Below are 27,165 nucleotides of genomic sequence, written 5' to 3' on the forward strand. Positions count from 1 at the left end.
AAAAAAAAAAAAAAGTTTGTTCTCCCCCGTTTTCTCCAAGCCGAGGCTGTGTTGCCGTTCCTGCAGCTGGACTTGGGTCTTTTCATGATCGCTTCCTGGACTGACTAACACGTGGTGCTTGAGTAGAATGTTGAGAAGAAATAGGAAAGGGAAAGAGGGAGAAACGGTGATACAACGGAAAAGGTGGGCAGAAGAAAGAAGGAAAAAGAGGGGGAAAACATGGAGGAAACGGAGAGAGAAGTTTCAAATAATTCAAAAGGTACAAGTTGTGATAAATAGGAAGGAGAGATGCTCAGCATCAGAGACTGGGACGAGACACACTGCCAATGGGGGCGAGCAGGCAGGACGTGACACCCAGGCCGACACTGGCGCCGCACCACCTCTCACTCTAAATGAAATTAATGGGACCTCTCACAGTTACTCCTTCAGACTGACCAGTTCAAGCCACAAGGTAACTATCAATTGGCAGCACTCTCACTCTGCTTTCCAAACCTGTGAGGAGGGCAGAAATTACCATAAACTCCAAGAGATGTATTCTCACAAGTAGGAATGGAAAACTCAAGTTCTGGCAGTCTTTAAGGATGCAGAGACATGAGGGTCACACAACGGAGGAAATCTATGGTTTACTGGTCTTTTAATAACTTTTTAAACAACTTGAAAAGTTACTTTAAAAATAACTCAGTTCAAGTGTTCTTCTAAGGAGCACAATGTGCTCTGTACCAATGGCTAGCATTATTTTCATGCCTTCTTGGTGAGAAATATGCCTTCTCTTATCACCAGTGAGACCCAGGTCTAGAGACGCTAAATGACTCATCCCAGGTGAAGGTGATGGGGAGAGAGGTCGTCAGGTTGGGGCTCCTGGATTTGAGGTGGGTATGTCTGGCCCTTGGCCCTGCAACCTTCTGGGGGAGTATCAGGTCTGCTACCCATAAAGAGGGTTGGAGGAACTCTAAAATCACGCCCAGACATGACCCTTGGCAGTACCATTGCATCCCTGAGGACACACAAGTCCCTTCTCTAAGTCTTTGTAGACAGCATTTTATAGGTTACACCAAGGGTGTCCGGCCCACAAGCAGACAATTTTCAAATGCAGCGCTGACCTGACTGTATTTAATTGCTGCACGTCCCCATCAATGACAATGGGCTACACCGTAGGAGGTGCGATTCCTTCATTGCTTGCGCCGTTAAAGGATATTTCTGTATAGATCTCTTGGACGCGCTCATCCATCTGTGCCGTATTTCCTGCTACTTCTGTTGGAGAGGTTCAGTTTCGTGGAGGGAAAGTCCGCCTAACATTCTGCACAGAGAAAGACCTTCTGCACCTTACAGAGCCTTAGTTTCTTCATTTGCAAAACTGACACAACAATTCCTATCTTTCGAGCTTGCTGATACTTAAAGATAAGCACACTGCTTGGCACAAAAAAAGGCCCACAACAAGTGGTGATTATCACAATTATTATCACAGAAAACGAAGTGTAAGTGGTTGTAGAAGGCTATGAGAACAGCTTTATTTTCATATTTTTCTTCCCAGAGGTTGAAACTGTTCAAATCTGTTTGCATTGTTTTTTTTTTGGTCTCTGCTGATATCAACACATTATTTAAAGAGTGTTAGAAAAGTTAATCCAAGAGAAACATACGCTTGGTGTCATTGACCTCTTTAAGTGACACTTTTGTCATTAATTATTACCTTTCAGTGATAGTGCTGCAGCCAGCTCCCATTCCCTCTGGTGGTTTATGTGAATTCTACGATAAAAAATTCTACGAAAAAAAAAAAAAGGTTCCAAACGAAACTTTCTAGTCAAGGAGCACAGGAGCCTCTCTTTTAAACTTTTAAGAAAAAAACAAAAGAAAAAAAAAGAACCCAAAAAACCCAAACAAGCAAAAAATCCCCGACAGGCCAGCATAATTGTTAAGGCTAAGAAGTTAGACCAGCTTGGCCACTTACGAGGGACATGATCTGAGTAAGCTGTTTCCTTACTTATGAAATGAAATCATAAAAACATTTATCTCTTAGGGATATTAAAGGCTTTTAAAATCCACTAACATAAAGTGCTTAGCCTATGCCTGGTACATAGATGCACTCAATAAATGGTTACCATAATCATGTTACTATCAGTAACCATAAAACTCCCATAGCAGAGTCAGAGCACTGGTGCGGGAAACATTTATTGGTAGGTATTATTGAGAACACCATGAAGCCCCCTACCGACCCCAAATTCTCCCCCTTGAAAGTACTTGAAAATAGTCATTAAGCTGAGCCCTGTGTGATGTATGTGTTTAAAAAATGTGGTGGTGACACCTGGGGTTATCAGTCTTTTTATTTGTGGAGACAAAGGTCATATCAGACTTGAGCGATTGTACATTTCTGGGCCCATGTAACGCGGACGAGCTCCTTTATGCCCCTCCTGTGCATGGTAAGTAGGACAACATTTTTTTTTTTTTTGGGAGGAGGTCTTTCTTATAATGAGATAGAGCAAACAGCCAGTGTTATTTAGAAGGGATGTTAAAAAGCAAAGTTACTTCCAGAAATTTATCATTCGCGTTAATAGTTGTCGATAAATAGAAACCACCTGTCCCTTTGCAGCACATGCCCATACACTGTCTACGACTCATTTCATCGGTTGTGTGAGACCGCCTCAATTTTTCTTCTTCAGTTACTATTAGCAGGTAATATTTCTAATTCTCTACAATTGAAAGGAAGGGAAAAAGAAAGAAGGAAATACGTCTCTTTAAGCAGGGTCTGGATCCACGGAATCTGAGAAGTTGTCCTGAGGTAAAATCCCTTTCTCTGGTAAGGGAGAGACAGCTGGTGACTTCCAGTTGTGCCGTCTCCTCAGAACCTGTGTCGCCGATGCACTGCGTGGTGTCAGGACGGCTGCACAGTGCACCGAGGCATGCTGGGAGTGTGGCATGGACACTGGCGGTGCCGGGAATGGGGAGGGTGGGCAAGGGCTGGTCTGTTCTCAGGCCAGGAGCCATCAGAGCTAAAGGTGACTTTGCACAAGCCTACTTTTTAAAAGACAAGATTTCGGATTCCTTCAAAGAGTGGATTTGACTAATCCTGGATCCACAGGGAAGACAGAGATGATAGAAAGGTTTGGGCTAAGGGAAAAACTGGACAGGGAATACACTACCATTTCTTTTTTTTCCTTACATTTATAAAATCTCATTCTGGAGATTAAATACATGATTTTCTTCCCACCACTAGTGGTATTAGACTTGAGACCACTCTGATTTTTCTGCCTTGAAAATGGGCCACATTTGTTATTGACTTGTTAATTCACATCATGTATACACTGCAATATAAGCCATCCCCAAAGCCTCACAACTTCTGTGAGGACCGGCTACTTAATGTTACTCTACTTATCTCATGTTCTGGGAGACTATTCCGTGAATAATGACTCCTTATAATGTATTTCCTATTATACTTTATGTAGGTAACCCCAGCTTCCTAGGAATTACAGGAATTTTTCCCCCCTTAGGGTATCATTAGGGAAAGACTGTGTCTTCTCCCTTTGGAGAGCAGTTTTGCTCAGCTCTGTCTTCATTCAGCAAAGGCTGACTGAATGCCTACTGTGTGCTCTGTTCTAGGTGAGTTTTAGAGGGAGCCGACGGAGACAAATCTGAAGCGGGTACTGACACAACCATGGGCTGAAACAACGTGGTAGAAGGCTGGGCGAAAATAGTCTGGGTTTCACTGCTGTTGCCTATTGCACTGAGATGAAGGACCGGTTTCTGCTTTGGTTTTTAATTTCCAACTGCTGGGAACAGATAAGGGGTCCTACGCAGACGACAAGCATGCAGCTCCTGCCGCGCGCAACTCAGCAAGTGCACTGGACAGCGTCCAAAATGGTTTATGTCCTGTCAATGACACAAGTCCACTGACTATGTGCTTGGATGCTGTAGCAATACCACGTTGCTAGAAATGTTTTTTAAATCTATTTTTAAAGAGTTATTTCTTTCTTTACTTATTTGAGAGACAGAGAGTGTGTGTGAGCCAGGGAAGGGGCAGAGGGAGAGAATGTCCAAGCAGACTCCCACCGAACAGGGAACATGACGTGGGGCTTGATTTCACGAGTCATGAGATCAGGACCTGAGCTGAATCCAAGAGTCGGATGCTTAACTGCCTGAGCCACCCAGGTACCCCTGCTATAAATATTTTTAAATGCTTACTCTTAATTTCTATGCTTATGATGTCATGGACTGACACCAAATAGTTCATGGACCAGCATGCGGGGCAGTTGTAGACAAAGGCTGAATCATGTTCACTGGAGTGATTCAAAGCTGCCACCCTGGTTCTAGCTATGTGTGTGCCTTCTCGCCCGGGCCTCTGACCCACGTCCAAATCCTGCTGCTTCCAACAAGCCAATGCAAATCAGGACCTAGTCTGTGAAAACAAATTTAACTTCAAGATAATTTGAATTCCTCGAAGCCAGTGAAATTGTCTGCCAAATTTTGTGTCTATGTATCTTTTTCTAGAAAGTCTAAAGTTTTCATCAGATGTTCAAGTGGATATGTGGTCTAGAAATGGTTAAGAGAAACTAATGCCTTAATGCTTTTTCATCACCTGGCAACCCTACTTACAAATTTCAACATGCAAACCACCTATGCTTCCCTGCAAAACACACACCTGAAGGGATTGTTGGTTTTATGAAGGCTCCCCCGCTCTGGTGAGTGGGTTGACCATTTCCCTGGTGTTTCAGAACACTGTTGTTCTGGGTTAAGAAATAGACTGCATTTGTCTACCAAAGATTTGGGTAGTGACAGGAGGTTAACTCTCTTGAAAAAATAATTTAAAATAATCTGTTAAAAAAAGGGTATCACTGTTCTTCAGCATTACGGAAGTATCCCCCACAATGGTGTCTTTGAAGCTTGCAGGCAAGTAAGGCATCCAACTTAGAGGGGAGGGATGAAAGTGTAGAGAGAGGCGGTGGGTCTGGCTGGAGGAGAGCTGTGCACTGGCTGTTAAAAGTAATGGGGGAGGGAGCATCCAGGTGGACCCAGATGCCCACAGAGAGCAGGAACAAGGAGATAACAAGGAGGCTGAAGTCACCATTATGTTTTTTTAAGAGGGAATCTACTCCTAGTGCCCAGACCGTGGTCTTTACCTACTATTTCCCATGGAAAGGAAACATCCTTGTAGAAATAGCTGATTGCATGTTTTGGCCAGGAACTCACCGTATCTTACTCTGCCAGAAAAGAAGACTAGGAGAATTATATTAAAAGGTGACCAGAGGGGGCACCTGGGTGGCTCAGTCGTTAAGCGTCTGCCTTTGGCTCAGGGAATGACCCTGGGGTCCTGGGATGGAGCCCTGCATCAGGCTCTTCCTCTGGGAGCCTGCTTCTTCCTCTCCCACTCCCCCTGCTTGTGTTCTCTCTCTCGCTGGCTGTCTCTCTCTGTGTCAAATAAATAAATAAAATCTTACAAAAAAAAATAAATAAAAGGTGACCACAGGCAACTAGAAGGGGCTCCCAATGATCAAAGATGGGACATTTGGGCATCAAAAAGAATAATGACTACAATGGATTGATGCATCTGAAAGAGATTAAAACCTAAGTGTTTATAATAATATTCAATGACAAATAAACAAGCTTCATTGGTCACTTTTGGAGGCTGCTGGTGCAATTCAGTGTTTTGAAAATTGATAAGAAAATGGAAAGAAGCATTTATGCTGCTTTTCTTATATGAACTGTATTTCAGAGTAACCAAAAAGTTGATAATGATAAGTTCTTCTGTATAGAAAAATAGCCAATAAATGCAGAAAGAATGAAAGAATTGAAAATCACTATTTATAACCCCTAATGGACGATGCATGCAGTGATATCAACAGTTACTGAAACTATTAGGTTAATAGGTCGATAGAGAATTTCATAATGGATGAATCAGGCTGACCATACCTGAACCCACTGATCAATCTTGACATCAATAATAGTTGTTCTGTGCCTCCTGATGTGATGCCACAAAGGTATCCTGAATCTCACTAAGTTTTTAAACTAATGACTAATTTCCAGGAACTATGGAGAAGAGAGGAACATGCTGAACAGCACAAGGAAGATGCATAGGCCAGATATATAATATGAAAAATTTTACAGGACAATGATCTGATTTTCTTCAATAAATAAATACAGTAAAAACTGGAGGGGCTCTATACTAGATCAAAAGACACTGAAGAATGGATCAGCCAAATTCAACAGGTGCACCTTGTTGGGACCCTGACTGAAATTGCCCAGCTGTGTGGGGCCATCTGTGAAACAATTAGAGAAAATTGAACCTGGATGGATTACTATTATTATTATTAATAAATTATTATTAAATCTGGTATGTGTGATAAGAGTAGTATAGTTAGGTTTTTAAAAAGTCACGCTATATATGCTGGAGATAAAACTGAAATATTTACAGGTAAAATAAGATACCTGCGATTACCTTAAAAATACTCTAGCATAACAGAAAACAAGAATGACTCTATGTTGGTAATTGTAAAAGCTGGGTGTTGGGGAACATGGGCTTCACACACTGTGTTCTTTCTCAGGCTGTACGTGTGTGCGCAATTGAGACAGTAAACTTCTGTAATGAAAGTGGTTTTTTTTTTTTTTTTTTAAAGAGTCTCAGAAAATAAAGACAGGCAAGCTGATGAAAAACACAACCTTATCTATTGAGTCTTTGAATTCAGGCCCACACTTGCCCCAGCCCCGGGGTCTGTGGGAGGGTGAGCACAGGCCACATGAGGGAGCTCAGTCTCATTGGTCTCTGCGAGGCAGGGTTACTAGGTGCATGGGAACTCATGGGGAGACAGCAAGCGTGCTGAACCCACAATCCTCAACAGAGGCTGGGGCAGCTTTCTGATTGGTGGGAGGGAAGGAGGCGTCCAGGATCTACTCTGGGAGAGGCAAGCAAGAGGATCCCAGCCACAGTCTAGTGTCCTCTTTAACCTCATTCCCAGAGCAAATCCAAAGCAAGTACCAACAGAACATGCCATCTGGAATTCTATAATGCACTCCTGGCAACAGGCCATGGCAAGCAACCCTCAGAATTGTAGACGATTGGCATTTTTAAAGGCCACACACATCTTTTCTTCAGCCCTCTGTCTATCCTCTTATATGTTATTAATGCATTTAAAGAACTGTAATAAATTTGGACTTGGAAGGAGTTTGGTCAAAGGCAGTAATACCAAACTTGATACACAAATGACCTACTGGGACCTGTAATATCTCCATGCCAGCTTTTTTCAATTAAATGACCACAACTAGCAAACAACTATTAACATGGGGACTGTGTGGGATACAAAGATATGCAGTGTCTGCAATGGTGAGCCACAAAATGCTTGTAGGAGAAAAGGGAAAAAAACCAGTTTCTCATATAAGTTCTTGAGACAAAGATGTTATTCAGCTTTACAGTCCTTTGAGCTCCTCCCAGGAATATTCCACCAATTTCCACGATTGCATTTGGAGGCTGTGTGCTAGAGAACCTGTAATATCCATATAATGTCCACACTTGTCCTAAACCCAGAGAGTCAGGGACTCTTGCGACTGTACCCTTGGTGACTACAGCTAGCTCAGATTACTCCTGTATCAACTGAAAATGAAAAAGAAGCTATACCTGACTGTGCTCTTTAAGTTTTCTCTGGCGCTATCCCACATGCTCAAATTGTGTTTACTTTTTGCACCATTAGTCCGGGACACTGGTCTACCAAGCCACCGCTTCCTATTCAATAGCAACCATACGTTATGAACCACAGATTCGATCATTCAGGAGGGCAGACCACTTGAAACTGAGATTGTCCTGAGGATTCAGGAGGTCAATCTGCCATATATAGCGCACGCTGGTCCCAGTTATCCAACAGAAACTCAGCATGACCCTTCAGTTAGGACCCCTTGGACTAGTAAAAGTCCATTCTTAAAACAGAATTAAGAGGTGGACAGAACTGCAGGAGCTTATCTGGGTTAAGCCTCAGCTTCTTGCAGAAAACCTGACACAAAACATTCTGCAGCACACCGTTGACTTGCGATGGGGTTACATCCCAATAAACCCTTTGTAAGTTGAAAATGTTGTAAGTCAAAAAAGCGTTTGTCGCACCTAACCTACTGAACCTCACAGCTTGGTTTAGTCCACCTTAAATGTGCTCAGAACTCTGACATCAGCCTACAGCTGGACAAAATCATCTAATTCAGAGCCCATTTTGTACTGAAGTTAAATAATATGTTGACTATCTCATGTGATTTATTGACTACTGAACCGAAAGTGAAGAACAGAATTGCAGCATCATGAAAGTTACAGTAACCTATGGTGTATCGCTGGCCTGAGAAAAGATCAAAATTCAAAGTATGGTTTCTACTGAATGCGTATTGCTGTTGCACCATCATGAAACTGAAAAATCTAAGTCGAACCATCATAAGTTGGGGACCCTCTGTACTTCATTGGGAAGTTCTGAATCTGAGGAAGCACATTGTTAATGTGCAGCAAAGAGTCCTTAGTTTACAAGGAAGGTCAAGTCCTGTTTGAAGCCCGGTACAGAGAGAACCATTTCTTCAATGGATACTCAGCCCATATCCCTACAGGACTCCTGCCACTGCTGCTCCTACTACTACTGACAACAGAACAATGATGATGATGGTAATTGTATTATCAAACAGGTAGAGTTTTTATTTTCTTTTGGGTCTTTACCTTTGCCTTTATCTCATAAGCACTATTATTACTTCCACTTACACATTAAAAACCTGAGGCACAGAGAGATTAAAATAACTTGTTTGAAGTCACAAAAACAGTGAGTGGACAAAGCCAGATGGTGTGGCTCAAGAGCAGTGGTGTGGCCCGTTGTGAGATACTGCCCGTTACATACTTGTGAACGTCGGCTCTGAATTAATACTCGGAGGTCTCAACAGGGACCTGAATTACAAAGGCAAATGTCCAGATTTTGCCTGAGCTCACACTCAGACTAGACTGGTTCTTCCTAACTTTGGTTCCATATAAGAACAGCCTGGAGAGCTGTCAAGAAATACTGATGCTGGGAACACACTCCTAGAGATATGCGTTCCATTTGGTCCAGGGTGGGGCCTGGTCATCTGTATTTTTAAAAAGTTCTCCAGGTGATTCTCATGTGCAACCAGAGCTGAGAACCACTAGGTAAGACTGAAGCGCTTTGCAAAAGTAAAAAAATAGATTTGGCACTGCTGCTTGCCTTCTCCTCCCTCTTTGGTTGTTGTAAAGACAATGGTGTATAAAAGGCTCTTATTCAAACTAATTTAAATATGGAACCCTTGTTGTAAACAGTGTCTACAAATACAGATGGGAACTACTGCTCTAATCATTTGGAAACCAGTAATTTATGTTAATACATTTGGTGTCTCTCTTTTAAACAGAAAACACAGCACCTTTAATGTCTAGGATGAGAGTTTATCAGAGCAAAAGTCTCTTTTTTCAATGAGGATACAGAAGATCCTTAGGCCAGCTTACTCTCTTTACTAAAAACAAAGATCCACGATCTCGTAGTTGAAAGGGACCTTAAAGGCCACCTAATTTCTCTTGGTACCACGAACACACACATACACACACACCCCAATGCAGAAATCCTTTCTAGAGCATTCTCCCAGATGGTCATCCAGCTCTAGCTTGAACAGTTCAATGACAAGAGACCTCACTCCTTCACAAGACAACACATTGCATTGTTGGGCAGATCAAGTCTTCTTTATATGGGCTCCCCACTGCCTCCCTATAACTTCTACTTGTTCATAGCCCTGTTGTTGTCTGGAATAATAGTATAAAGTCTCTTTTTCTTTCAAATGAGTGTCCTTCAGCACATCATTAAGGCAGAGCCTGGTACACTGGAGGGAACACAGGACTACATAGGAGCCAAGACACTGGGATATGAGATGGAAGTCTGCCTCAGACTTTATATTTTAGTAAATGAAGCACTTCAGACCTTAGGGCCATCATGAGTAGGAAAAATACATACAAACAAAGACAATGAAAAACTTGTCTCGCATAACTGTAAGCCTTCAATTAAAAGTCTAAGTGAAATGCTTTGTAACTGAAAACTACTCTACAAGTATATTATCACATTGATAGATACTTTAAAGTATTATATTTTTATACCTGAACAATTCTTCTGTCATTTGAAACATATATTCTGTTTCCAAACATATATGTTGGATTTGCTAAAACTATATTAATGATGGTAAGTACTCCATGATGCCACCTATCTGCTACTTGTGTCAGTGACTTAGTGGTCAGAAATGAAAGTCCTCCAAGATGGCAAGGGTCACAATGTGCTGACGCTGTCTTTCAGCCATCTGGCAGACCAGAGGAAACAAAGAGAACTCTGGACTTGAAATCAGAAGGTCTGGGTTAGAATCTGCCATTTACTAGCCAGGTGCTGCTGAACAAGTCAGCTACCCTATTTCCCCACACATAAAGAGGGAGGATGATAATATCGATCTAACATGCATTACCTTTAGGATAAAATAAAACAAAATGTGTGGAGTATGCAACAATAAATGCTGTTGATTCTAATTTCAGAGGATTTTTTTTTTTCTCAAATCAGTGAGAAACCATTTAAAAAGTATATTGTATTCTCTCTAAAGTAAACAGGGACACTCTGTTACCTGGATTCCATCTGGATAGAGTTCCTAATTTGTAAAATGAATTAATTTGACAAGATGATCTTTGAGCCCTTTTCTAGGTAAGGTCTGACACCACCAATATCTATACTGCCAATCGAACGGAAAAAAGTTTCAGAAGTCAATTGATTCCTGAGATCAATTCGGTTATTCCACAACCCAAAAATACTTCCATTGTAAAAGCAATGTCTTCAATTTGCAAATGCGTTCGAAAACGAACTCCCTTTAGGAAGATATGTTTGTTTCCATCTTAGTTCTGCTAGCCACATTCCCGAGGTGAGGTACTGGAATTTAAAAACACTCAATAGAAACAGACATTTCTCCAAAGAAGACATACAAAGGGTGAATAAGTACCTAAAAAGATGCTGGACATCTTAGCCACGAGGGAAATGCAAATCAAAACCACAATGAGATGGTTCCTCACACCCACTGGGATAACTGTAATCAAAAAGACAGCAGCAAGTGCTGGCGAGGCTGCGAAGGAACTGGAGCCCTTGCACATTGCTGGTGGGAATAAAACACAGTCCAGCTACTTTAGAGAACAGTCTGGCAGTTCTTCAAAATGTTAACGCAGAGTTACCAGATGACCCAGCCATTCTACTCCTAGGTCGGGAGAAATGAAAACATATGTCCACACAGAAAACCCGTATGTGAAGGCTCGTCACAGCATAATTCATAATGTCTATCAGTTGATAAATGGATAAATAAAATCTGTATATTCACACAATGGAATATTAGTCAGCAATAAAAAGATCTGAAGTACTGATGCAGGCTACAACCTGGATGAACTCTGAAAACCTTACGCTCAGTGAAAGAAGCCAGACACAGAAGACCACATATTGTATGATTCCATTTGTATGAAATGTCCAGAGTAACCAAATCCACAGAGACAGAAAGTAGATTAGTGGTTGTCAGGGGCCAGGAGAGGGGAACAGAGAGTGACTGCTAATGGATACCAGATTTCTTTTTGGGGTGATGAAAATGTTCTAAAATTGAGTGTGGTGATGGTCGCACAACTCAGTGAATACATGAAAAGCCACTGAACTGTACACTTCACATGGGTGAATTGTAGGATATGTAAATTATATCTCAATAAAGCTGTTAAAAAACTCAATAGAAGCACATAATCATTAAATTACAAGGATCAGGGATCAACTCAATTTAAATCAAGGTGCAAAGAACATGTGTGTTTGTGTAAAGTATTTTATGTGGATAATTGCTTTATATGTTCAACGGCTTGAAACCCATTTTTGCATTGGGATCATTTTTCAAGGAGGAGCTGAAATTTAAGGAAGTAAAATTGAATAAACAAGGCTATTGTGGCACAAAAAAATATATTTCTTTTATTTTACTACCTAGGATTGACTCAGCGCTGTAAAATGCCATTTAAAAAAAGAATGACAAAGTTTGAATGAGGAAATGTATTTCATCGTGGAAGATAAAAGTCTTTCCTTCTCTACAGTGAATACAGGTAATTTCAGAAGCAGCGGCTCCTAATTATTCACTGTTGAAAAGCTAAAAAAAGGTTCATATTGAAAACAGTGACCTCCAGTTTGCTCTGTGAATGAAGGCAGACACAAATTCTCATTTTCCTAGAATCCTGGTTGATAACTGAGTTGGGAAAAGCTTGCATTTCTTCATTACAGTGCAGTCGACTGTTCATTTAAATAACAATACCGCTGCATAAAAGTCACAAAAGCATTATCCAGCAGTTCCACTGTGTTGAAATGCATTATTAGTACTAACAATGCCAAATAGAGTAAATAAATGACTGTCTTCTTATTTTCAGCATTATTCCTGATTACTTAGCTTTATGAAAGGGTAGCATTATTATTAGTGGTGCATTCAACACCTGGTCAACACTATTCGCTTGGATAACTCTTGAACTGGAAGGGATTTTAAAATAGAGCTGTTTTTTTTCTAGGTTATCCAAGAGTGAAAAAGCTCTCCAATCTAGTGCTTATATATCATACATTTTTAACAGAAAATATTTGAAGAACTCAACTTCTGTTCACCATATATGCGTAAAAAGTGGAATTGAAGCCCTCATTAAAGACAGCACACTTGCAATAGTACTTATTTAAAAATGTAAAATTTACATCAATAGTTTAACTTTACATCAGAAGATTTCCTACCGAGAACATGCTAATGCTTCCATTTTTAAAGTTCCTTTAGTCCAAAGTCTGGACCTCTTTTTTTTTTTTTTTTTACTTTTTTCTTTTTTCACTCCCTGAAATATGCAGTAATCCACAAGATGCCACCGACTAAACTTGTTATGAGAGCACCAGCAATCGTCCAAGTGCGTGGCAAATAGAAGGTGATTTCCAATCATTCACTCGTGAGTCTCTAGTCCGCTTTGGTTAGATGAAAGGAGGCATCTCAGTTCAAGATCTGAGCCATATTTGGCTTTAACAGTGCCTGACGGAAGTACAGCTTCCCTGAAGATGGAGCAACAGGATATGGGCTTATAAAGTGTTACCATCGTGTGGGAAACACTGCACACCAGGGTGACTGACTCTCATTCAGGAAATGGAAGTTTCTTGGTTTGCGTGTGTGCACCGAAGCCTTAGATTTTGGTGTGGGAGGGAGCAAGATAGGCTGCAGGAAACACAATGATGCATGAATTCATATTCGGTTAAAGGATTATGTGAACAGAAGGAAATATTCTTGAAGGGTGTGTCACACATCGTATTTTCTAAAATTGGCCACAACGGTGTTTCCCATCGAACTGGTTTTCTACAACTTTGCCATCCCCGCATCAAGAGACAGAGTCTATGGGTCACCCCACTGAAACTTGGTGGGCCCTTGTGACTGTCTTAATGAATAGAATGCTACACGGGTGACACCGTATGACTTTCTAGGCTGGGTTAGAAAGGGCCATGCAGCTTCTGCCAGTCTTGCTCTTGGAACTCATCTTTGGGGCCCTGCTCAGCTGAGCCTGAGGCCACCATGCTGTAAGGAAGCCCAAACTAGCTCACGCAGAGAGACTGTGGCAAGGCTTTGAGACAGTGAAGAGAGAAAGGGCAAGATGCCCAGCCAGTCTGTAGCTGCTCCAGGATCTTGTCTCTTCCCTACTGTTTTAGCTCCAGGCTCTGTCTGAAGACAATCTCACAAGAGACCCAGAGTCACAGGACACCCAACCAAGCTGCTCCCCACTTCTGGACCCACAGAAACTGTGAGTGATAATGACTGTTGTTTTAAGCCACCACATTTTGGGGTGATTAGTTACAGAGCAGTAGATAACTGGGAGAGGAGGGAAGGACACCTGAATGCAGAGGGCATATTTGAAGCCAAGTCTTTCAAACCATGACTTCTAGACATGCCGATAAAAGTGATGGAGAAAGTTTCCCTGTATATCAACAAGTAAGGCCCCAATTCAGTCACGTTTCAGAGCTCCTCTGCGGGGGGTCAATGTCCCCACAGTGGAAGCTCTAGATATTCCATACAGTGGAAGGACACAAGGGGTGTGAAGAAGCTTGCCTTGAACCTCCATTTACACAGCAAGCGCGGTCCTCCTACACTGACTATATTTGCTTGGGGTGGTCCCGACAGTGGTGGGCAGGGAAGGGACAGCCTCTAAGGCACCCACTGGTACAACCACTGATTTCCGCCTTGCCTCTCATGAGGGAATAAAATTGGACAGTTTGTAGTTTCTGAGCACAAGATACTATTTTAACGCCTCCATGTCCCTGTTTTCTCTTGTTTACCTAACTCATGCTTAGTCTTCAGGACTCAGGCCAGGCATCACCAACTCCAGGAAGTCCACAAAGGCTAAGAACTCCTTGTGTACATCTATTGTATGATTGCATCTATCACATAAAATAAATTAATTATCTATTAGATAGAGTAAATAGATTGATTGATTATTAATCAACTAATAGATACCTTGTATCCATCACATTAAAACTTATGATAAAAATTCTTGTTCAGGAGAGTTTTCTCACTAGATTGTATATATGGAGAAAGGGATACAAATTATTTACATTTGCATCTCTACCATCTACGGCCTGCCTTGTCACAGCAGCTGGCGCTCAGTAATGCTTGTGGAAATGAACAGGTAAAGATAAGTCGGCTTCAAAGGACCCATTTGGTGACAATGTCTCCATGCATTTCAAACATCCCGTGCTTTTCCCTGATCTCATTTGGAAATCTCTCTCTGTCTGGTCAATTCCCAGCAGAACACTTCATCAGAATTTCGTTCATGGCACTTTCCCTCATCTCCGACCCTTGTCCTCCAAACCTTCTTTCTATCTTGGGCCCATCTCTTTACCTTGGACCATACTTACGTGTATTCCTACTAGATCCGCTTTCTAGATGGTCCACTCCATGGTGGCAGGTGCCCATCCTGAGCACCAAGAACAGCACTTCACATGCCCGGGGTGGGTTTGGTAAAGCACTGCGTCCTCCCTGTCTCAGTACAATTTTGCAGTCATGACTGCCTCTGACGCCTCTTCCCTGGGGTTAGCAACTCTGCCTCCAATGAATCTGGAAATGTACTAGTCTTAGATATGTTCAACAGGTGATGTCAAGATGCACCCAAATGATTTAAGGACAACCTGCCAAAGTCCTCAGAAGCTTACTGTGCCCTTGAAGTAGGTCATCCTCGGGAGCAGTTGCTTTTCATCTACCCAGCAGGTGTATGTCATCAAATAAATATCTTAAAATGTCTTCCAGCCAGGAACAAATATCTGGCAGGGAAAAGGAAGTACACAGGCTCACGGACTGGAGGTCTATATGGAGAGCATGGATGCCTTTTTTCAAGCATACAAAAAATGATATTCTTATTAACCACATAATTCCACACCTATTTATTGTTTCCTTGTCCATTTACCTGCCCTGTCCCTCCTCCCCCCAACTAAGAAGCTTCCAAAAGAAACTAGTCTCAATTTTTAAACTTCATTTATGAAGGCTTTAACAAAGAGGATTTCTCAAACCTGGCACCACAAAATCATGCCCCCCCATAAAACTGTGATTTTAATAACAATCATAATAATAGATAGGCAAGCTTGGCTCACTTGGGATGATCTCTCCTACCTCCTGCCTTTTTCTTTTTTAGTATTTAAATTAGTCATTAGTATTATCTTCCTTATTTTTTTTTTGCTGGGAGATTCAGGAGATACTAAAATTCAGTAATTTGTGGTATTTCATTTTTGTAAGATTAGGGAGAACTTAAATAATATGGCACAATTTGTTCTTGAATATTCTTGAGCCTACCCCATTACTACAAGCCAAATTAGCAGGTATCATTGGACCCAAATATTTAAAAAATTATTATAAGAAAACATAAGCCTGTGGTTTAACCCTGACTTCAAAGTTACGGGAACAGCTTAAAAGGGGAAATACTTGGGCTCAAATGTGGATAAGTTTGGTTTTAATTTTATGCACATTACTTATAACTCCCAGAGCCAAAAATAATTCTAAGAACCATGAACACAATGCACATCATGTGAGATTGAAAAGGTTGGCTCATAATTATTTCAAGATGAATTGTGTAGACCACTATAATTTTTTACTCATATGAAAGATATCCACTAATAGAATGGTAGATTTTGTTAGATCAGTGTTTTCTGAACTCACTGTTTTCTAGACACTCAGATACCGTTTTCCTGACTTTACCACACCTGAGCACCACCTGAACTAGTATTTATTTAACTGTTTTCTTTATCTCAACTTTAAATTGGCCTCTTAAAGAAAAAAATATCACCTCATCTGAAGCAATAACAGCAGTAAAACCATGGGTCTGATGGCTTCCTAAATTTGTGCTTTTCGGAAAAAAAACTGGGTTAAAGTAAAAGCTGCCTCTCTCAGAAGAGGCCTAAGTGATTGATCTTTTCATCTGATAAACATTTATTAAGCACCTACTATGTGCCAAGCTTTCTTGCAGATGCTGGGTTTGCAGCAGCAAGCAGAACTAGGCTCTACTTTCATGGAGCTTATATGCACATGGGGGTGATGGCAATAAACCAACAAGTATGTGACAGGATTCCAGGTCTATGTGCTACGTGCTCTGAAGAAAGATGAAGCGGGGGAAAGGCAGAGTGGCGCGGGGGGTATTTGAGCAGAAACCCAACACAGCCTGGGAAACAGTGGTCTAGTAAGCAGAGGTAAAAGTCTACAGAGTTCATGATATTACCCATCACATTTCTACTCTTCTTATAAAACTGAGCTATGCCTCAAGACTAAATTTTCATGTTATTTACCTTCCTCACACTGCTTTTTCCAGTAGCAGAGATTACTGTGTCTCATAGGCTGCGTGTTTTCACTGGGGAATGCCTTTCTGGGACAGACTGTCCTGGCTGGGGTTACAGGGGGTAGATTCAGAACACTAGAGGGGCCCAGGGGGCTGGGGAGAGAATGGAAGGAAAGGGCTGGGCACAAAGACCTGGAGAGCACCAAAGACCTCTTTGTCCATTTTGCTATTTTGCCTGTGGTCTTAGGGTAGCAATCTCCATGTGCCTTAAGGACATTAGTTCATACGCCAGCCTCGGCACACATATGTGGGTAGTTTAGGCCCACTGGGGCACTTTCCCCCCAGTCTAAGGTGAGAGGAGCAGGTAAACATGAGCCTTCCATATTTTCTTAAAATTCTGATTCTCAAGTTATTGACTGAGAACATCAGTGATAATCCACATGGAACATATGAATAGAAGCACAGTCTGATTTTGAAACAGACATTTTAGTTTGACCACATACATTACTTATGTTCCTTGGAGGCTGACTGCATGATGAGAACCCAGCTGGTATCAGGTTTCGGGCAAGGAGAGCTGAGCTCTTAATGCTGAAGGACAGGAGTAGCTGCAGTCCTGGCTGAGACTTGATAGCTGTGTGACTTTGAGCAAGTTACTGAACTTTGCTAAGCCTCAGTTTTCTCATCTGTAAAAGAAAATAATAATGCCTCCCTTATAGGTTTGCTCTGAGGGTTAAACGAAATGAAATTACGTAATGATTATGTAGCACTTAGCATATAAGTGCTCTTAAAATACATAGCAGTTAAGATGACAACAGCAATCAGGACGATAATGATTAAGAAATCATATGCAAGGTGCTTTGGTTTGGAAACAGAGAGAAAAGGCTCTGGCCTCTAGATTCCTAAGAGGCTCCAGCAATAACAGATGGTTTTGTAGGTGAGGACTAGTACTCTGCTGGGCCCGTGAGTGCAGCACAGTGGTCAGACAGAGATGGGCGCGAGGGAGGGAGCAGTCATCCATGTGGACCATGGCCCAGCCTCCAGTCTAAGGGGTTCAGAACAGGATGGGCAGTGGGGGCCACTCGAGGCAGTCTCAGGTAGACATGGAAACAGGAGAAGGAGCTCCCTAGAGCTAGGAGTGGGGTCCTGGATCAGGAATAGGAGACAGAAGGTCAATGGAATGTGTCCCTTGCATCTGGGGCCAGTTTTAGATGGCCTCCTCATGGTAGCTGCTGCACTTGCTCCACTGAATTTTAAAGGTGCTCAACATGTTCCTCTTGAATTTAAAAACAGTAGGAGAGCACATCCTGATGCTCTGAATCCATTCAATTTTCACACAGCGCAATGACATGTTATGTCATCAAAATCCCTTGAACCTGCACCAGCCTCCATCGGCAACAGAAGCAAATCAGCTCGTGTCCGGGGGAGGGCGCGGTGGAAGTGAAACACAAGTGGAAATTCAAGGCGGGCAAGGCTGTCCTGAGTGAGGTTTTCCCTAACAGGTCCCGTGTTGTGCCGAGCACAGCTTCCTTGGGAAGGGAAAAGCCTTTCTACTCAGCTTCACACCACCCCTCCCTCAACATTTATTCTTCCTCCTTTCTTCCCCTCTGGGTTACATACTTCATTGGGTTTATGTCATTGATCTACATCTATGTGCTCGTGATATAATGTTTCATATAACATGGCTAGATCATATCACTTCATCCACGGGTCGTTATGGAGTCCTACTGTGCGTCTAGTCTTTCTTCATTAAGAAGATGAGCATTCCCGGGAAGATTCAATTTTTGTAATCCACAGTCATGAGCTTTGGCCAAGAAGACATGCGAGGCCTCCAATTTGCTTCTATACTGATCCAGTAAGAGGAGAAATGCAAGAATAAACTTCCAGTAACTGACTGGCCAGCTCACTATCATGTGACACCCACAACTTTCTGGCTGGTGAGGGAGGGTGAGAGAGGACGGAGCTCAGGCACCATGTAGGAGGTGGAACAGCGTATGGGGCATGAACAGAAAACAGAACCAGGAGACGTAGGTTCCATGACTAATTTGGTCCCTCATCCAAACACTGAAGGGGCTTCAGATTTCTTCTTTGAATGGCTGAGAGGATTGAGTGAGCAATGCTTGTAAGTGATTTCTGCTTTCCTACGTGTCAGTTGTTTTCAGCTGAAGACTGGATAAAGAACTGGCTAGGATAAAGAGGGACAAGGATTGAAACAGAGAACCACACAGAGGCAACTGGATTATAGGGTGGGCTGAGATGATGCCTGCTCTCAAACTGTAGCTTCATTCTGTTTGGAGACCTCATCTTCTGTTGCTGTCCCAGAGGACAGTCTATGAGCTGCAGATGACTCAACAGTCATCACTTTGTTGGCTTATTTTCCATCTTGTCCTGCCCCCCCATCCTTCCCCCCAGGATTCAAGATGGTTTATATGAACACACACCAGTGGTGTGTGGAAGGTCACTGGGCATGGGCTTGGCCAGCTCTGGTTCTACTCACTCACCATATGACTGGAGATCGACCATGAGGCTCACCGAGTCTGAGGACTGTGCACATGGGAGTGATTAACCAATGAGAATTTGCTATGCAAATGTCAGGGGTGATTTTATTAGTAGTAGCAATGCTTTTCGTTTAATAGGCCAAATAAAACATGGTGAAAAACACAACTATGAAAAAAATGCACGAAGTTTGACCTACGCTGACATGAATCCCAAACCTTAACAGCAGAAAGTTTTTCTCATAGTAAGTAAAGCCATGGTCTGGCCCTAAAAAACAGTACATTTGTTAACCTGAAAATGCTCTAAATGACTCCTTGGTAAGGGCTACTCCGCACAATCTGATGACTTGGGATTTCATCAAATTAATGTCACTAGCTATGCCTTATAATTAGGATAAAATATTTGAAAAGTTTTAAAAATGAGGCTGTTCATTAACTCATTGATTTTCCTACAGATTGGGAGCCTGAATTTAAATGATACCCAAAAATACAACTAGGTGTGCTCAAAGAGAGAACTGGTTGTGAGTCCCTAAACGGAATGCAGGAGTTTAAAATGCTATTACTATTCAGATTCTCTGAGAACATTAAAACTGCCCATTAAATGAAAACCTAATAATTGGCCCTACTGAATTGTGACATTTTGTAACCTGTTCAGAAATGCAGAAAATTGTGGAAGAAAAATTCTTTTGAGGTAGAATTTGATTTGCAATGTAATACTATCCCAAAAGCCAAGGCCCCCATGCTCATACACACAAAAGAACAACAATGCAGACCGACTAACAAAGCTGAGGAAGACTCTGGAAATCAGAGTGAAGGCCTGTGGCTCAGGACTCTTGTAGGCAAGTAGGCAAGTTATGTTACTAGTCTGAGAAAAAATCAACAGGCAACAGCATGAGCTCAGCGTAAATCTCAATATGGAACCAACCTCTCTTTGGACATTGCTTAAAGATATAATCAAGATAGGTCATTTTTGTATAAGCCATTTTTTGGCTTTTATATAAGCCATCAGAATTTTTAAACTTACTCTGCAGTATCACTAAATAAATAAAATGTACAGACTAACTGGGGAGAATAAATGGTTTCAAATCAGAAGCTTAAAAATTCTCATGGGCCAATGACTAACAAGCACCTTCAAGGTGCAGGGAACTGTGTCCAATGCTTTCGAGAGTCAAACACAAGAGACATATTCCTTGCTCTCTGGAGCTTACCACCTAGTAGGGTGGATGAGACAGACACTGACATCAATAAGATTCAGGCATGCTGGATACACCAACAGGAGCAGGACAATCAAGGCAACATGGAGCCCCTCTTGTTGGAGGGATCCAGAGAATGTGGTCTCCTTCCTTGGAGGACAGAGCATGAAGACATGACTCTGAAAGGCAGGTAGGGTTTTGATAGGGGAGATGGAAGGTAAATGTCCAGGCAGGAGGAACGGCATGAGCAAGGTAGTGACTTGAAGCATGTCTGGGAAGTAGGGGGCAGTTCAGTCTGGCTGGAATGCAGGTGATAAGAGGGCCGGGTGGCTGGGAAGAACACAGACGGAAAATGGAGGTCTGTCCAAGGCACCGAGGGGACACTTCTGTCTGAAGACAGACACTGTTAGGGGCACTGGAAACTAGCGCATCTGTAAACTCTTTATCTATGAAACTATTGGGCTCCAACTTTTTTGTCCCTTTATTGAGGTATTCGTCAGCAAAGCAAGCAGATGCTGACAGAAGAGGAGGCCCTCCAAAGGAACCAATTACTAGGAAGAATTAGTGATTAAAGGGAATGAAGAGAATATTCAGGAATTTTAAAGGAGGAAGGTGAGTGAAGTAAAGGAGAGAAAATGTGTGGGAGAGAAGGTGGTCTAATCAGGAACGCGATGGAGGCGAGGAAGGGGATGAACAGAGGTCCCTCTCATCACCTACCCACCCCAGGCTAATCCCTAAGAAAACCTACTATAGAAATCTGAGAGCCAGCAAGCCGGTGGTTTAGAAAGCCACTGGCAACCATGGAAACAGGACAAACGTGCTAGCTGTGGATTTCCACCCATACACAAGGAATTGTTCTCTGCATTCCTATGAGAGGAACTGTAAGAAACATCCTTTTAGGAAAATAATTAATGTCAAGGGGAAATGGTCACAGCAAATGACTAAGTGGAAAAGCCTACAAAATAGATATGTGGACAGCAAGATTTTTGGTATAGGAATGATGAGTAGCATTTATTGGTTTACCTGGCCATCAGAAACTAGATCACTGAATGGTGGAAATATTTGAAAAACACCATGTCATCAGAAATTTTTATTCTTACTTGGAATACTCAGTGACTCTTTCTGTTGAAAGTAATGTGTACTGCTTCTATGTGTATGCAGAACACCTCCCTTTAGAAATATCTCTAATAAGAAGAACAACTAACACAAAGCATCTTGGGGATGAGGGAGCTGGCACGGCAAGAAACATTACAGGTGAAGGTTTCCACTTTTCCCACTTCTAGGAAAATAGTTCCCTATGTAAGGAACACACAGGGCCATACTCGAAGAACACACAGACTCCCAAGCTTACATTTGCTCTCATCATCAATGTAGCTTGTTTACACAGACTTGTGACTTCACTTATCTAAATATACCCATGTATAAACTACGAGTATTCCACAACAGTGCCTGGTGAAAGCCCAGTCTTTTTTCAAAACACAAATGTTTCTGGGTTATCGTGCATTTCAACAAACCCATACTAATCCACACACCCGACATACACTACAGACTTACTCTGTTTTGCATACAAGATTATATATTCCGTAAGTCTAAGACAGTGGGGGGATGGGTCCATTGATAAGAGAGAGAAGGCACGATTCTTCATGTTTAACTTGTTGAATGTTATCAGATAGACGTGTCTAACAGAAAAGAAAGAAACAAATTCTTTCTTTGGGGTGAAAAGGTTGACTATAGACTTAATAAAATGCTATGAGGACTGCAGCCTAATTTTGGTTTGATGCTTTATAGCTGGAGGTAGGAAAAAGCCCTACAAGGCAATTTCATGAACCAAAGAGACTTTTACAGCTTATAGGTGAAACTCAAATAAATAATTCTGGCAGATTCTATATTCTTTATGTTAAAACACATCATCTGCCAAATTAGGGCAGTGACTTTAAAATTTTTATTCACAGTAACAGTAAATCACTGGCAGGTTTCTAAAACTTAAAATGCCAAAGAAATATTTAATTGTTTCTATGTAAAACATGCATAGAAAAAAGGCGGGAAGAATATGTATGAAAGTGTTGACAACGGTCACCCGATGATGAGATTACGGGGAATTTTATTTTTTTCTCTACACCTTTCTAAAGTTTCCAGATTGTCAACAATAAATACGCAATTCATTTTTTAAGAATTTAAACATTGTGAATAGTTCGACAAACTCACCTTTTTTTAGGTATAAGAAAACTATGTAAAATATGACAAAAATGAAATAGTCTGAAGCCTATTTAAGCAAGTGGGAACAACCCGACAAACGGCCTTGTGGACCTGAAGAAAGCTTCTAGCACTTTCAAGCAATGTGGGGCTGCCGATCTGTTTCTGGGGTGGAAATACACGAAGCACATGAAGGATGGGGCAGTGGGGGCTGGTGGCAAGAGCCCACGTTTCCGCAGCGCACGGATGAGGTGTGGCTCCTACACGGCCATACACGGCGTGTAGGCAGCTGTTCCAGAGATGCTGCTGGGGGAAAGCTTCCAACCGCAATCTTTTCCTGGCGACCCATATAGGTGGAGGTAACAGTCTCTCTCCTTCTTAATGTACAGATTGTTTCCTTTGGATTTAGTCTACACAGCAAAACACCAAAAGTACAGAGCCCAAGGTGGGGGAGACTAACTACGAGCTCTTCCACCATCTGAAACAGGCACGGACGGCATAGGCACACCAGTTATTTAATTAGCACACATTGATTAATTTAACCTCATGTAACCACTGTCTTCTGCTACCGCTAATTTTGTTTTTGAAGTTAAATGAAATAAAGTAGCTGAAGAGTAATTAAATGTGTCCAGTCCCTTCATCCCTATGGCTATGATGACTGGGTAGCCCTCCACTGCTGAGGTTTTCTGAGAGGATGGTGGAAATGCTTTGAAACAACTCAAAGGCATATTCTCAGGAGGTGGTGACTTCACATTAAAAACCCTCATATGAATGGGCCTGTTAGCAGCACTTTCCCTAACTAGCGAATTTGCTCTGGAAAGAAATGCTGGGCTCTGTTTGTTACAATCTGTCTAATAGGAAAGGTAGTAGGTAGAGGACTGAGGCATGGATGCAGGTTAGCAGTGGTTTGAAACTTAAAAGAAACAAAGACACAAAAACTGAGAGAACTTTCTTCAGACAAACTACAGCCGTACTCAACAGATGACCAGATTAACGTGGGGCTGCTCCGGAGGAAGCCCTGCCCGCTTGGTCTCTTCCTCCTCCTTGGCAACCTTTAGGTGGGTGGACCAAATTTTAGGGTTCCTTGACACACTATTTGGGGGGATCACTCATTCACAGCATCCCTGGGGGGTGGGGTCTGCGGTGACTGCACAAATGGCTCGTTCCATACAGACGTGGATCCCCTTTCGCAGCTCTCTTTGACCGCAAAGGCTAGAAAGGTTAAGAACTGTATCTTTGAGAATCTCTTGCAGCCAGGTTCCAGATGTGCCTCAGGTTTTGTGAGGCAGGTGCTGGTGCAGAATTTGGAAAGTGGATGTAAGCAATATGAGGCAGCTGCATGGAAGGAGACAGGCACCTCTGGTGAGTGAGACAGTGTGTGTGTGTGTGTGTGTGTGTGTGTGTGTGTGTGTTCCGTGTGCACGCGCATGTGCACGCACATGCATGCACACAGCGGCGAGGATTTCTTGGGGACAGCTTTGGCAGAGACTACGGAGACTAGTTCCTGCATCGTAGATGCCATGTGGTGTATGTAGGGCTGCCACAGTGAGCTGGCCTGGCGGCTGGGTTCACTCTTCTGCGGCTGCTGTGTAGCCTCCAAAAAGCTTTGCTGGTTTTCCCAAAGAGTCTATAAGCTACTCTCGTAAACCTCTTTCTGCTTAAATCAGCTGGACAATTCTATCCTCCTGAATCTAAGAATCTTAACCAATACAGCATCTAAAAATAGACCCTAATTATCTCACCGTCTCATATGGGGCGTCTTCAGCATTACCTCTTGTTTGTATCCCTACTGAAACTAACACTATTTTTATTTTCATTTTTTAAAAAGATTTACTTATTTATTTGAGACAGAGAGAGAGGAAGAGAAAGAGAGAGAGATCGATCACAGGCAGAAAGGGCAGAGGGAGAGAGAGAATCTCCAGCAGATTCCCTGCTGAGTGCAGACCCTGACGCGGGGCTCGATCCCAGGACTCTGAGATCATGACCTGAACTGAAATCAAGAGTCAGATGCTTAACTGACTGAGCCGCCCAGGTGTCCCCTAACCAACTTTTATCACATAGACACTGAATAAATATTGGTTAAATCCCATCTCTATAGGTATAGCATTATGCTGGACTAACTGTAACATCCTTCAGCTCCTTATTAGACAGTAAGATGAAGTTGAAATAATATATGTAAGAGACACCTCAGTGATCAAGGAGTTGAACCACTGTAATTGTTAAGTATGTTCACTTCTCTGGGCAAAGAAAGCAAGGCATTAGAAACAACGGTCTTGATTTCCTTTCCTTTGGATGGGAAGACAGAAAAAAGCCAAAAGCTATCTTTTAAGATATAATAGAGAAAACAGGAATAGAATATTATTATGATAATTAACAACGGATCTGAATTTGATCACTAAAGAATGATGTGTTTAAATTAATTAAAATAAGAAAAAAGGAAAAGAAGAACTGACAGCACAACTAGTGTCTTCATTGAGAAAAAACTATTTGAAAGGATTTCTCATTCCCTCGGTTCATACACAACCTTTATTTCATTTTCTATAAGTGGTTAGACAAAGGTCAAATGATAACTTTAAATATTTAAACTGGTCAATGACAGTCAAGCAGTCGGATATTTCTCTAGTTTATTGTTAAATATGGATTGCCTCAGAGGTAACCTCAGGTACATTGCAAGGCTTCCTAATGAGTTATTAGTTATGAAACTATGAAGTAATTATGAATTTTAAATAAGACCGAAGAATAGACTGGGGTACAACAAATTAAAGGCACCATAATTATGCAATATCATGAGATGTATTAGATACTCACACTATGCATATATCAAAAAATACATTAATAAACTGAACATATTAATAAAAAGCTAAGTCTGGCCCTTCAAGACCTCAACACTAATTGGAAAGGATTTTAACAGAACATCCTGAATAACTTTCATTATCAATTTTGGCAAGCTACTTTTCAGCTACCTAAATAATGGCTATTTCTACACTCCACAGCGCATCTATTAAAATCTAAGATCTGAAAAATATCATTAGTGAGGATGAGTGAAGTAGCAAATGTTCAAATGCCACAACCTGAATTTGAACTTATTAGTGTGATGTAAATGATACGTGTTTCATATCATTTTCCTGTATTTCACTGTTATAGTGTCCACTTCAAGTCTATCATACATTTGCAATTATATATTGTACATTAATTACATATTATGCACTAGATTGCAAATTTTGGCAATCTTTTTAAGATCATGCATTCTTTTTATTTTTTTATTTTTTTATTTTTTTTTATTTTTTTAAAGATTTTATTTATTTCTTTGAAAGAGAGAGAATGAGAGAGAGAGAGAGCATGAGAGGGGGATGGGGGGAAGATCAGAGGGAGAAGCAGACTTCCTGCTGAGCAGGGAGCCCAGTGTGGACTCGCGACCCTGGGACTCCAGGACCATGACCTGAGCCGAAGGCAGTCACTTAACCAGCTGAGCCACCCAGGTGCTCAATGCATTCTGATCACTTTTAAAATCCTCCCAAAGTGTGATGATTTCTTTTTTTTTTAAAGATTTTATTTATTTATTTATTTATTTATTTATTTATTTGTTTATTTACTTACTTACTTATCAGAGAGAGAGTGCGCACAAGCAGGGAGAGTGGCAGGCGAGGGAGAAGCAGGCTCCCCGCTGAGCAAGGAGCTGGATGTGGGACTTGATCTCAGGACCCTGGGTTCATGACCTGAGGAGAAGGCAGACCCTTAACCAACTAAGCTACCCAGGCGTCCTTAACGGATTTAATTCTTAAAAACAATATTTCATAGCAAGGACAGATGAGCTTCACAATGAAAACAAGCACATTAGTGGCAGATATTGGTGAAAAAGTTACAAAAGGTAAATTTTACCTATAATAGCTTACTGCTGCAACCAAGACACAGATTTATCCCTTTTCTGTTGTTGGAAACAAAGTTATTGACCCCCCCAAAAATATATCTATATATCTATATATATATATCAGATCATTATTTCATTATTTAGTTTAAAATGAAAAAGTTCTTGGGGCACGTGGGTGGCTCAGTTGTTGAGCGTCTGCCTTCAGCTCAGGTCATGATCCCAGGGTCCTGGGATCGAGCCCTGCATTGGGCTCCCTGCTCTGCTGGGAGCCTGCTTCTTCCTCTCCCACTCCCGCTGCTTGTGTTCCCTCTCTCATTGGCTGTCTCTCTCTTTCAAATAAATAAATAAAATCTTTAAAAAATAAATAAATAAAATGAAAAAGTTCTAGGGGTGCCTGGCTGGCTCAGTCAGTAGAGCATGTGATTCATGATCTTGGGGTTGTGAGTTCAAGTCCTACATTGGGTGTAGAGCTTACTTACAAAAATTTATAAAAATTAAATTTATAAAAATTAAAAAGGGTCTAACCAGAAAGGAAGTCCAATTAGTTAATATCAGAGTAGAAAGTACCTGTTATAGGAATAAGGTTAAAAAACAAAGGCAGCCGTGTGACACATT

The 27,165-nt window shown here is 41.6% G+C and overlaps 1 protein-coding gene across 15 annotated transcripts in view; it reads right to left on the reverse strand.

The window, feature by feature from the left end:
• The window catches only part of VTI1A (vesicle transport through interaction with t-SNAREs 1A), a 348,230-nt gene that overhangs the window by 88,268 nt on the left and 232,797 nt on the right, over positions 1-27,165 (reverse strand). For 4 of the 15 annotated variants that reach the window (XM_040623959.1, XM_040623960.1, XM_008684653.2 and 1 more), the window contains one exon: positions 17,272-17,487. The exons of the other annotated variants lie outside the window; for them this stretch is intronic. Coding sequence is in view for 1 of the 4 variants with exons in the window: in XM_008684653.2 (XP_008682875.1) it covers positions 17,484-17,487 (4 nt within the window). In the remaining 3 variants the exon portion in view is untranslated. Of the gene's footprint in view, positions 1-17,271; positions 17,488-27,165 lie in introns of those variants that run through there. 15 annotated transcript variants of the gene reach the window in all.

Source organism: Ursus maritimus, unplaced genomic scaffold, assembly GCF_017311325.1.
Source record: "Ursus maritimus isolate PB19 unplaced genomic scaffold, ASM1731132v1 scaffold_7, whole genome shotgun sequence".
NCBI lineage: Eukaryota > Metazoa > Chordata > Mammalia > Carnivora > Ursidae > Ursus > Ursus maritimus.